At 40.6% G+C, this 13,446-nt stretch overlaps 1 protein-coding gene across 5 annotated transcripts in view; it reads left to right on the top strand.

Moving 5' to 3' along the window:
• SLC25A26 (solute carrier family 25 member 26) overlaps nt 1-13,446 on the top strand; it is a 123,782-nt gene that overhangs the window by 89,705 nt on the left and 20,631 nt on the right. For all 5 annotated transcript variants that reach the window (XM_045077963.1, XM_045077958.1, XM_004738321.3 and 2 more), the window contains one exon: nt 7,960-8,004. In XM_045077963.1, the coding sequence (XP_044933898.1) occupies nt 7,960-8,004 (45 nt within the window). The remainder of the gene's footprint in view (nt 1-7,959; nt 8,005-13,446) is intronic.

The raw sequence follows: 13,446 nt of genomic DNA, 5'->3' as shown, positions 1-13,446 counted from the left end.
ATGGCACTTTTATTGTGGATCTATACTGTCATTGCTCTAGGATAGATACCTAGGGATGGAATTTCTGGATCAAACAACAATGTAGCAAATCCCTTTGGAAGTGATTGTCCTATTTTAAGTTCCTACCAGCAACACAGTGTTGTGATTGCTATACATCCTTACCCTTATTTGGTTTTGTCAGTCTTTCTGATTTCAACTTATTACTGATTGTACAGTGGCTTGTCGTTGTGTGCATTTTGAAAAATATTTTTTAAATTGTCCTAAAGTAGACAAAACAGGGGCGCCTGAGTGGCTCGGTCGTTAAGTGTCTGCCTTCGGCTCAGGTCGTGATCCCGGGGTCCTGGGATCAAGCCCTGCATTAGACTCCCTGCTTGAAGGGAAGCCTGCTTCCCCCTCTCCCACTTCCCCTGCTTGTGTTCTCTCTCTCACTCTCTGTCGAATGAATAAATAAAATCTTAAAAATAAAGTAGGCCAAACAGAACACTTGTCACTTTAATCACATTACGTGTGCACTTCAGTATCATTCACACGCTAGTGCAACTCTCTCCGTTGCCTGGTTCCAAGATGTTTTCATCACCCCAGACAGAAACTCTGTACTCACTGAGTAAGAACTCCCTGCTGCCCTCTCCCCCCAGACCCTGGTAACCCCTAATTTAGTTTCTGTCTCTATGAATTTGCCGATTTTAGATATTTCATAGAAGTGGGATGATACATTATTTGTCCTTTTGTGTCTGGCTTATTTACTATGATCTTTTCATGGTTCACCCGTGTTGTAGCCTGTGTCAGAACTTTAGTCCTTTTTATTGCACAGTAATACCCCATTGTATGGGTAACACCCATTTTATTTTTCGGTTTATTTCTTGATGGACACTTGGATTGTTTGGTTATTGTGAATGATGCTGCAGTGAAGATTGGTATGCAGATATCTGAAGATTGGTATGCAGGTATCTGTTCGAGTTCCAGAGTTGAGTTATTTTGCCTCTCTATACCTAGGAATGGAATGCTGCGTCATATGGTAATTCTGTGTTTAGCTTTTTGGGGAATCATCAGCCTTTTTTCTCAATGTGTTTTAATTAACATTCCCCTGATGACGAATGATGTTGAATATCTTTTCATTTGCTTATGTTAGAAATTTGTGTATATATTTCTGTGTGAAGAGCTTGTGCAAGTCTTCTGTGCATTTTTAAAATTGGATTCTTTCCCCCACTTTCTTTAGTTAATAAGGTTTGGAAGTTCTATATTGTGAATAGAAGTCCTTTGTCAGATATATTTTGTGAATATTTTCTTTCACCATGGCTTGCCTTTCATTAATAGTAGTACCTTTAAAAAGTTTTTAAAAAGTTTAATTTGGTAAAATACATGTAACATTTATCATCTTAAACATTTGTAGGTATATAGTTCAGTTGTGTGAAGTATTTTCACACTGTTTTGCCACTGGTCTCCAAAACTTTTCATCTTGCAGAACTGAAACTGTGTACTTCTCAAACAAGACCTCTCCATCTCCTTATTCTCCCTGTCTCTTTCTGCTTTCTGTTTCTGTGAATTTCACTACTCTAGCTTCTTCACCTAAGTGGAATCAGCTAGTATTTGTCATTTTGTGACTGGCTTATTTCACAATGTCCCCAAGGCTCATCCATTCTGTAGCGTTTGTCAGAATTTCCTTCTTTTTAAGGCTTAAAAATACACATGCACACACACACACCACATTTTCTTTATCTATTCATTGATGGATGCTTAGTTTGCTTCATTGCTGCTGTGAACTGGAATGTACAAATCCCTCTCTCAGACCTCACTTTCAGTCATTTTGGGTATATACCCAGAAGTGGAATTGCTGGATCATATATGATAATTCTGTTTTTGTTTTTAAGAATAATCTTTTTTTTTTTTTTTTAAGATTTTATTTATTTATTTATTTGACAGAGAGAGATCACAAGTAGGCAGAGAGGCAGGCAGAGAGAGAGGAGGAAGCAGGCTCCCTACTGAGCAGAGAGCCCGATGCGGGACTCGATCCCAGGACCCTGAGATCATGACCTGAGCGGAAGGCAGTGGCTTAACCCACTGAGCCACCCAGGCGCCCCGATAATTCTGTTTTTTAATTCTTGAGGAACTCTCTGTTGTTTTCCAAATGGCTGCATCATTGTACATTCCCAATAACAGTGTGCAAAGATTTCAATTTTCTCCATATCCTTTTCCGTACATCTGTCTGTCTTTCTTTCTTTCTTTCTTTCTTTTTAAATCTCCTACTGGATATGAGGTGATACTTCATTGCGGTTTTGATTTGCATTTCTAATGATTAGTAATACTGAACATCTTTTCCTATGGTTGTGGGCTATTTATATATCTTTTCATCAGAAATGTCTAGTCAGGTCCTTTGCCCATTAAAAAAAATAGGTTTTTGTTGATGTTGAGCTATAGGAGTTTTAAAAAAAAATATTCTGAACCTTTTTTTTTTTTTAAAAGATTTTATTATTTAGAGAGAGGGGCAGTATGGGCAGGGGGTGGGGGCAGAGGGAGAGAGAGAATCTCAAGCCAACTCCTGCTGAATGTGGACCCTGAAGTGGGACTCGATCTCATAACCCTGAGATCATGACCTGAGCCAGAATCAAGAGTCAGGTGCTTAACCCACTGAGCCACCCAGGTGCCTCTGTTTGGTCACTTTTAGTACATTATTCCTATAAATCTTTGGTTAAATTTTTTCCTAAATTGAATTTTAATTCACCTTTAAGCAGATTTTTTTTAAAGCATTTGTTTTTCACTAATTTGCTGCTAGTAATTAGGAATTTTATTGATATTTTTCATATATTGATTCCTTAAGTTTCTTTAGAATTTTCAGCATGGCTAATAATTGTCATTTGTGAATAAGGACAACTTCTTTCCAGTTTTTATGCTTTTTGTCCTTTTTGTTTGTTTGTTTTTGTGCCTGATTGCACTGATTGCACTCCAGTATAGTGTTGAATGGAAGTGAGCATCTTTGCTTTGTTAATGATCTTAAGAGGAAAACATTCAGTCTTTCACCCTGAAGAATAGTATTAGCTATGGATTTTTCAGGAGTCCTTTATCCCAGATCAAGGAAGTTCCCTTGTGTTCTTATCTTCATGAGATTTTTTTTTCAGGAGTAGCATCAAATATATATGCTTTTCACTTTGTAAAAACAGTGAAACTTGTTTTTAGGACTTTAGATGTATAGTGGACCATGGATTACTTTGACATTGCTCTTATCTTCACTGTATCATGGTGCTGTGTGACTGGCTTACTCATATGTACATTGATGTCCTGGGAGTGCCTTCCACCCAGACACAATTCCTCTGATGATTCTATAGAATGCAGAGAGAGAAAATCAAATCATTACCTTCAGTGCTAACATTTATTGAGGACTTGCTGTGCCTAGCACATCGAATTAGTGATTGGTGATATCCTTAGAGCTCCTGGCTGGGTTCTAAAAGATTTGCTTAAGAGTCAAAACACTTACACACATCTCCTTTTCTGTATTAGATTTTGATACTCTTTTGTCTATTTTGTGCTTTTTTAAAAAAAAAAAGATATTTTAGGATTTTTTAATATCTCTTATAAACATAAGGAATAATTCACTGTACATTTTCCCTACTTTTATGTTAATTTCCTTTATTAGATAGACGTTCTGTTCTCCAAATACAGTGTGTATAAATGCATCATTTGTTCGATTGAAAAATCAGTATATATTGACTGTTGGAATTCTTTTCTGTTCTTTCAAATGCTAGCAGACCAGATTTGAATGGCTCTCACTTGTTTTGTTAAATTTTGAATTTTGGAACAATAGTCACTTAGGAGCACCAGGTTTTTAGGTCTTCAACTTGATTTGTCCTTTGTTAACCCTGGGATTGAATGGGAAAAGGCACAGCGTGTTTAAGAGGAGAACGGCTTTGTTACCAATGCAGCACTGAAGTGGAAAACCCTAAATGAATCACAGGAGTTTTGACACTGTGTAATGCAACAAAAAGGGGACCTCTCCATGGGTCACTTGTAGGATCCCTTGAAAATTGGAACAGGCCAGTTCTTGGGCCATGGCAGGCCTACCAATCCCATGCTGTACTTTAAACCCTTTCTTATTTGAGGTCTTAGCAAAAAGTTTCTGTTTTGTTTGTGTTTTGGTCTTATTGCTAGGGAATTTGGGGTTATTTCTGCCAAGGTACAATAGATTTCACAGCTTTTAAAATACATTTTCTTGTTCTTATGCTTTCTAGAGCATTCATGGTAGTGTATTCATTGCGGCTTCTAATCAAGTCTTATTTTTAAAGTCTTGGTATTCTAATGTGATTTTTCCATTGAAAAATAGAATTTTACAGATAAGTGATGCCTTAGAAATCATATCTTTATATCCCCTTTGTTTGTTATAAATCACTTCATTATTTTTTAAGAACCGTTAAGGTTACGGGCACTTGTTTTAAGATCACTGGGTTAAAAGCATTGATTGGCTTCAGTGATGAGTCGGGTCCAGTAGTTAGAGAGATAAAGCATGTTCATAATGTAATTTTGTAAATTCTTTATTTCATTAGTAATGCCCAGCACGTCATTCCCTTTTTCGCCACACCTATATTAATTTTATCTAGTATGCATGGAATCCTCACATGCACCCTTGTACAGCATTATTGCTGTGTTTATTACTAAGTGGAATCCATGTTGAATTTTAGCAGGTTTTTCCCCTTCTGCATCTGCCTCTTTGATGGTAGCTGGGTTTACTGCTGCTCACTTATTAGTGCCCTGGGTCGTAACAACCTTATTCAAACAAAACATCTTAAATGGAGGCATTAAAAAGGTCACAACAGTGAGCCATTTTGTAACTTTGGGTGCAATAAAAGGAGTGTGTTGTGTTTTGGAATATAAGACCTCTGAGTACTGCTATTCATTTTCTTCATCTATAAAACATTTTAGAATAACAGCTTACATCTGTTTGGGGTTTAAAATTCCGCGTTTTGAAGAAACATCACTGTTATGTAACTCCAAACCAGACACGGGGCGGGAGCTAGCTCTTTGACAGGCCCATGTTCTGTGGAAGTTGGGAGAAGTGTTTGTTTAAGCTGTGGAGCCATACTTGCTGGCAGTGCTCCTTCCACATGTGTGGAACACATTTTCATTATTGTTTCTTCGTCTTGTAAATGACAGAAAGCATTCAATAGGATTTTGACTTGAGGAATATTTGAAAAATTTTACACATCAGGAGTTTATCTTATGAGGGATATTTCACTACCAGAAACCAGAAATAAATTTAATTATTTCGAGCATTTACAGTGCATTTAATTACCTTAGACTGTCAGTTAATCTTGTTTTAGAGAGTAAAGCTGGGATTTATTGTCGGCTCACTTTTTAAGATAAATACCCTATAGAATAGTTTGGCCATTCCAACTGTGTGATTTTTAAATCACTTCTTTAAATTTGAAGGAACAGTTTAATGAATAGCTTTTAATAGAGGAAAATGGGCAAAATGTTCATCTATGGGTTTCAAAATCCAATATCATTAAGTACTAAAAAAAGTGCAGATAACATTTTACAGGTTATTTATATTTATATTTATTATATTTATTTATATTTAAAGATTTATTTATTTGAGACAGAGAGAGTGCATGCCACCAGGGGTGGGTGCGGTGGGGCAGAGGGAGAGAGAGAGAGAAAAATCTCAAGTAGACTCCCTGCTGAGTGAGGACCCTGATGTGGGGCTGGATCCTAGGACCCTGAAATCGTGACCAGAGCTGAAACCAAGAGTCGGATGCTTAACCGACTGAGCCACTCAGGCACCTCTGGTTATTTTAATCACGAAGTAAGGAAAGCTACCACAGACCATTACAATAAGGTATAAGGCCTTTTTTCATCTTATAAATATGAAATATTTATGTTCTTGTTAAAATGTGATGAATTTACATCTAGGAGGGGAGAGTACAAAGAAAATCAAAGTCATCTATAATCCTAGTACCTGTTAGTCCTCTTGGATGTGTTATTATATACCATATATATATATATATATACACACACACACATACACACATACATATATATGTGTATTTTTTTTTGAAGTTTAGAAAACTATTATACTGTCAGTTTGGGGGGTATAGATAGTTAATTTAATTGAACTTTAGTTTCAGAATGGACTCTGTCAGAAGCTTTCACATTTTGGTGACAAAAACACTAAATTTCACTCTTCTTGTGGAATTTTACATATAGGGTAGGGCGCTGCCTACTGTGAAGACAGCAAACCATAGACTTCTCTGAGACTCTCCTTTGTCAGCCTAGACTAGACTATTGCCATTGATTTTTTTTCTCTTCCTGCCATTTCCTGCCTGAAGGGAAGACAGATTTTTTTTTTCTGTGTCCCCTCTCAAGCTCAGGACCATCATTCGCTCCAGCAGACTAAGACAGATGGTGCTAGACTTCTAATTTGTGATTCAGTATAGATGCTTCGGAAGTAATTTAATGCCCTTGGTTCGTGTGACTGTCCATTAATGCCTTCCAAATTGTGGTCTCTAGCGCACACACACTTCAAGCACTTACACACTTGTGCACGTCGATACCATTCAGAGTCTGGGTTTTACTCTCCCCTGCAGCTGAGCTGAACACAGAGAACAGGGCCAGTTAAAAAGTTAAAAATACTTTTTTCCCTGCCCAGAGCAGCATGACCCGCACGGCCCTTTTGGCCAAGGACTGGCTGTCACAGAGGCGAGTGGGTGACATTGACTAGAGTTTGGGTATTTTGTCTTGGGAAATAGGGAGGTGCGGTTGCGGTTCTGTATTCAAATTTTAGAAGATGTCCCAGAAAGCCAATAGAGTCTACTGGGGGTGAATTTATGTACAGATAAATGCACTTAGGTGTCTTCTCGGTAGAGTAGTAGACAGGCCCTGGAGTCCGGTTGTCCGGGCTTCATCGAGTGTCTTTTACACCCTGTCCCCGCACCTTGGCTTCATCTGTAACGTGGGGATAGTGATCATACCTTACTGTCCTACAGGGCGCTGGAGAGGCATGGAATAAAGCTCCGGAAGTGCTCATTAGCACAGGGCCCGATGCATGAGAACGGTTTGGTAGTTCTCGCTCTTCTGTTAACCAGCTGCCTGCAGATACTCTGCCCCAGTGTGCTCAGGGTCCTTAGCATCCCCTTTGCCACTACAGAGGACTCCTCTCCCAGCTTACCCTGGGGACCGGACTGGCCCGCTTGCGCTCTTGCACTCCTCACACACGCTGCTGCACCGGCTCTTCTGTACCTCTGTCCCCGTTTCTCAGCCTCTTCTAGGTGTCTCCTCTGTTCTCTTTCCTGCCTGCTCCCTCCCTCCCCGTGCCTCCCTTTCTAAGTCTTCCTTACTCTTCTACTGCTCCCCTCCCCCACTCCTTCCCTTTCCCTCTCCTCTCCGTCCTTCTCCCCTCTCTCCCCCTTCTTTCTCCCTTGTGGCTCCCCTGCTCTCCCTTCTCCGCTCTCCTTCCCTTCCGCTCCTTCCTCCCCCTTCCGTTCCTCCACTGGCTCCTCCTCCCTCACCCTGATCCTTCTGCTTCCCTCTCCCCCTCCATCTCCCTCTGTCTCCCTGTTTCTGTTTCAAACTCTTAACACTTGGCCTCCTAAGGAGCAGACAGCTCTAGCTCATCAGCAGAAAAATGTCAAGTCTTTAGTCTTTATGGCTTGTGATAGGAAATATTTATTTTGTCATTTTGATAGCCAGATCTCTGTATCGTGCTTCTCTTTTTGTTTCAAAAGGGATTTACGCCATCATTTTATGTCTCTTGGGCTCAGAGAGTTCATAGAAGTCTACAGGCAGTTGCCGCTTTTTTTCTTTTTGAAAACTATGTCTACTGTACCTATAAATTTAATGTTAGCTTTATTACATACATAAAGTCACAATGAACTAAGGTTTCTAAATAGTAATTATAGGTTCATGATAGTAGTCGTAGGCACACTCTGGTCTTTCCTACCTAATTTATTTGATTTTTTTTTCTTTTCTTTTCAGATTCCTTTCTCATTGGTCCAGTTTCCCTTGTGGGAATCCTTAAAAGTAAGTTTCAGTCTTCATGTAAAATTTCTCTCTGATTATTATAAATGCCCACCATTTTCAATGTGGATTAGCAGAATATAATATTGACTAACAGTTTAAAAACTCAAAATTGTTGATAGTTAAAAATACTTTCTGCTTGTGATTTACATGCCAATTCAGTCTTTTAAACTTGTTCTGATACCGAGGGTACTGGAAACGAAGCACAGCAGGCATGACTGAAGTCCACGGATGTTAAGGAAAAACCTACTTTCTTCTCTCCTGCAACTCTTTTTCTTCCTGGTTGAATTGTATTTCATTCTGTGTGTGTGTGTGCACGGGGGTATAGAGGTTAAGGAATAGCAACGTGTGCGAACGGAAAGAAAGCAAGGCCCCCCAGTGTTTGTAAGCCTGTACTTGCCCAGGGCTCCCCCACCCACCTGTAGTGGCTGGCTGCTGCGGCGCCCCTTCCATGTCTGCTGCTCACGCCAGCCAAGCGTGGGATTCCCCAGGGGGAACAGAGTGTGATGACTGTGAGTCAGCCTCAGGGAAGGTCACTCATTTGTTTAAAAACAGATGATTAAATTAATTTTTAAAAGCCTGTGTTTAAAACATGATGAAATGTTTTTCTTTTTTTAAATCCTCTGCGGCAATGGTTTTGAAAATGGTGGGTCATGATATGGATTGTGTGGTTATTTGGCAGCATTTTAAAGACCAATATGAATGAAAATAAGAGAGAACATCTTACGTGGTCAGGATAAGTCTTATTTTGTAAAACCTCAGCATTGCTCGCACATGTGCACATGCATCTCTGTACAGGGTTGTGATGTAACATGTGTGGGTCGCTGTGCATACTGGTCAAAAGAGCTGAAAACCCTGTCCGAGTGGAAATGGTTTATAAATGACCAAACTGCAAAATGGCAAAGTGCCTAGGTAGGCATTTGATAATACAAAAGGTAATTACTTTCATAATTGTATGGAATTAGTAATCAAATCCTGGTCATACAAAATGTCTTTTGAAAAGTTAAAAAAAATATTTGCACTAGGAGTTTATATGCTAAGGATAATAAGATGAGACAAAACATTATTCATAAAAAAGAAACTCTGGAATATTCTATATCAATAAATATTTCTCACAAGTGATCTGACTTTAAATATTAAGTAACACAGCTTATTTTATCAATAGACTTTACATATAGTTTCTTGGGTCTTTCATTGTTTTTGTTTTCACCATTTTCTTGGTGGTGCATGGTGAAGATGGATGTCTTGGGCAGTGTTTCTGAGCATGATGTAACAGCTCTCCAATGAGAAGGTCACATTCCATGAGCATAACAGCTTTCCTTTTCTGTGTGTGACCAAAGAACAATGGAGCCAACAGCTGTCCAGCAAACAAGACTTGCTTTATTAGCGTCTCAATAACCAGCATTCACGCAGCTTCTGCACACTCGCTAACATCTTTACGCTCTATCTTTGCACAGGAATGTTTTGAGGCCCGAAGAGGGAAAAGCATGAGGTTTGCTTCTTTTCATCATTAAGGACATTTGAAGCATTCTAGCTAGTTAAGAAATATCTAGAACTTTTCAGAGCAATCATAGATAATATTACATTTTAACAGTCGGCTTTGAGCATGCTAAAATGCTGTCATTTTTTTGTTTTTTGATCATTCAAGACTTGAAACCCACCGGGTCAGATTAGTATAGTGTGATTAACAGAAACAGTGGCAGCAGCATGCTGTAGTTTTTTGTTTTTTGTTTTTAAGTCAGGTATATTGAGTAATGTTGATACAGGAACGTTCACCCTTTGTGATTGTACATTTTTATGAGTTTTGACCACCACCATTACCAAAATACAGACTATTTACAGTTTTCTCTTTTCCAGAATATCATGTAAATAGAATTGTATGCCATATAGCATTTTGTGCCTGGCTTATTTCACTTAATATGCTTATGAGATTCATTCATACTTTTGCCTGCACCAGTAGTTTGTTCCTTTTTGTCACCGAGTAGTATCCCATTATATGGAAGTACTACAGTTAATTTATCCCTTCACTACTTGATACACGTTTGAGTTTCCAGTTTTTGATGATTATGAATAAAGCTGCTATATATTTGTATATACGTATTTGTATGGGGACGTGTGTTTGTTTCTCTTGGGTAGGTACCTGGGAGTGAGGTCATAGGGAAAGTATAAGTTTAATTAGCAAGTTAGTAAATTTAGTTGTCAGGCTGTTTTCCGAAGTGGTTGTCCACTTCTGCAGCAGTGTGTTCCAGGCGCTCTGCTGCCGTGTCATCGTTTGTTAGGTCATTAGATTAAAGAAACGTTGTTAGCCATTCTAATAATTGTGTTCTGGTATCTCACTGTGGTCTTAATTTGCAGTTATCTTACAGCTCAGCAAGGCTGAGCATCTTTTCACATAGTGGTTTTTTGTTTAAACATCTAAATGTGAACTCAAGATGCTTTGTAGAAGTAGACCATTGTGACCACCTCTTTTATTTTTGTTTATGATTTTATCCATTCAAGTTGGCTTTTGCAGCCATAGATTGTAGCATGTGGAAGAACTTCTCTGTTATGTTTATGTGAGAATGCTACTTCGGACGATTTTTCTCCAAAAAAGCTTGAGCAGGTTGCGTACACATTATGCTACAAGGGGAAGGGGGAACCTGGATACAGAGAATGGCCACTGTCCTCTGAAACTTACTCTGCCTACCATTAAAGGTATTATCTTTTTCTGAAATTGCTTCTTCCTGCTGCCACTGTTTCTGTTAATTACACTACTAATCTGACCCAGTGGGTCTCAAGTCCTGAATAATCATCTCATGATCTCTTTCTCTCTGTACATATCACACCACTCACCAAGTTTTGGTGGACTCTGACTTTTTGGAACCTGTGGCCTCCTTTTTATCAGATTCTTATTAACTTGAGCCTAGACTAAGTCCTGACAGTTTCTCTACTTTCCTATCCATTCTACACATTGAATTTGTGTGCTCTTCCGTAAACATCTCTTTGAAGATCTCGGAAATGTATAACTTCCTGAAGGGGCATGTCCACACTGCATCCTTCACTGTTTTTTCCAGCTCCCTTCCCCCTCTCCATACTTTTTCAAAATTCTTTTCCTCCAGCCAGAATGGGTTTCTCACTGCCTCTGTTCCTTGGCTGCTTTCTGAGGTGTGCTTCCACATGGGCAAACACTGTGCGTCTTCCAAAGCCAGTGCAGTTTTGGGTTTGGTTTTTTTTTCCTTCCTTGAAGTCTTCCAATCCAGGCCCTGAAGCTTTACCCTATCTTACCTCACGTTTGTGTGCATTGCTTATTGGTGTTTAATTGCACACTGTGCTATCTTTAAAACAATTTAGACCTCAGCTTTTGAGGACTGGAACAAGGCCTCAGCCCCTGCATTTACAGATCTGTGACAGACGTTGGGAACACCCCATGAAGTGCCTGCATACTCCTGAGCTGGACGTTGGTCCCTTCACAGCAATGCAAGGATGAGTAAGAGGGTTCATGCTTTTGAGGAGCTTGGAGTCTTTGAGAGAGGCACAGAGTGCCAGATAACGTTAAGGTCTTGGGTCTGTAATTGGAGACTTCTCAAGATAATATGGGAGCCAGTCTCCCTGACTCCCCCAGTCACGTCACTGTACTGCCTCATTTCTTCTGGTTCTCCTTTCTCACAGTACGTAGACTGAGAGTTTGCACAAAAGAAGACTAGACACCATAAAGAAAAAGAAAAGTAAAAGAGGTAGATTATCATATCCAGAATCTCTAATAAGACAATAATTTCCCTCTGAAAATTATGTTGTGTTTGAACTTTCTGGCAGCCCAACCAGAAGAGAAGCATGATCAATTATATTGTTTTTACCCGACAAAGACCCATCACTTATTATTTCATCTTGTCCCCTTGGCTTTGGATACTGTCTTCCTGCAGGTGACTTGCACATTTATGGCTCTGTCACAGACCACCTCCTCCAAGTCACAGCCTCGTGCGACCAGCTTCCTAGTTGACATTCTTGCTCAAGGTGTCTCAGGCCATCCAGTTCGGACAGAACTCTTGGCTTTTATTCTCCTTCTCCCCAGCCTGTTCCTTCCTTGTGGTCGCTGTCTCCGTAACTAGCGCAGGTATCTGTTGCTTGCTAAAGTAGAAAGCTACGGTTACTCCACGGTTCTCCTTGGCCCCTCAGCATGACCCAGCCTGTATGCAAGTCCGCTGCTGCCATAGAAGCCTCTGACGCACCTCCTGTGTCAGTTGGCACATTGACTTTGGCTGCTCACAAGGTCTCCCTGCTTCCATTCTTTCTTCCCTAAAATATCCTCTCTTGACAGCAGCCAGAGTACTCTTTTAATGAAATAAATCAGATAGTACCACTGCCTGCAAAACCCTTTGGTGGCATCTGTTTGAAAAAAGAAAAAGACCTAGCATTTAAACTGTGGCTGATACAGTCCTCTGTCCCCTGGTCCCCCCTCTCTCTCTCCCATCTTATCCCCTACCGCGCACCCAGTGCGCTCCAGCCCATACTGCCTCCTCGCACAGCCCTGCTGCCTCCCTTTGGTTCTCTGCGGACACGCGAGGGTGGTGCTTGCCTAACCAGGACCCTCACGTCAGTTGTGCCCTCTGCCAGGAATACTCGGGATTCATTCCCTCTAACACTGTCATACTGAGCACTACTCAGTCATGTGCCTGCTGCGTGCCGGGCATTTTCTAGGGTCTGGGAATAGAGAGGTGAAGAGGAGTGATGAAAATGCCTTTTCTTGTTAACTTTCATTCTAGCTCATGGCCAGCTCCTCCTTCCCGAGGCCTTAGACCACGTGTCACTGCAGAGGAACATGCCCTTTCCAACCCTCTTCGAAGGTCTCTTCTCTCCCGTCCCTCCTGAGTAATTATAACACCTGTTTATTCCCTCCCTGGCATTTTAACAGTGTCTTTAGTTGTGCCCTTGTATCACCTGAAGCCTTAGAAAAGACCCCCCGTTGGTGCTGAGCGGATCCCGTCCGCCAGCCGTCTCACCCACATCATGCACAACCCAGAGTGGGAGGCCCTGGGGTCACCCCCACTGAACAAAGAGGGGGTTTGGAGAGGTTGTCTTTCATCTGGCCGTCCGAGTCTTGGCTTCCTGTCCAGCACTCTTTCACCATGTAACATTGTTAGTGATTGTAACTCTAGTAATAAAAGCAACCATAGGACTGAATTGCTAAGAGTTACAGGATGCCGGGTGCCATGCTGACCACTTCCCACGGATTATTTCCTCTTCATCTTCATGATGGTTCTGAGACAGGTGCTGTTACTGTCTACATTTTGTAGGTGTGGAAACTGAGGAAGAGTTGGAGCATCTTGCCCAAGGCCACAGGTGTTTTCAGTACTAGAGGGGACAGCCAGGGTTTTGAATCCAGGCAGTCTGAATGCTGAGTTGATGCTCTGAGCCATTTTACATGTAGCCGTGCACATAACACATGATGTCCTCAGTAACGTGTTTGCT

Source organism: Mustela putorius, unplaced genomic scaffold (genome assembly GCF_011764305.1).
Source record: "Mustela putorius furo isolate JIRA1106 unplaced genomic scaffold, ASM1176430v1.1 tig00000095_pilon_pilon_pilon, whole genome shotgun sequence".
NCBI classification, from domain to species: Eukaryota; Metazoa; Chordata; class Mammalia; order Carnivora; family Mustelidae; genus Mustela; species Mustela putorius.
Note: the sequence above shows the minus strand (reverse complement) of the source record. Positions and strands in the feature narration are given on the sequence as shown.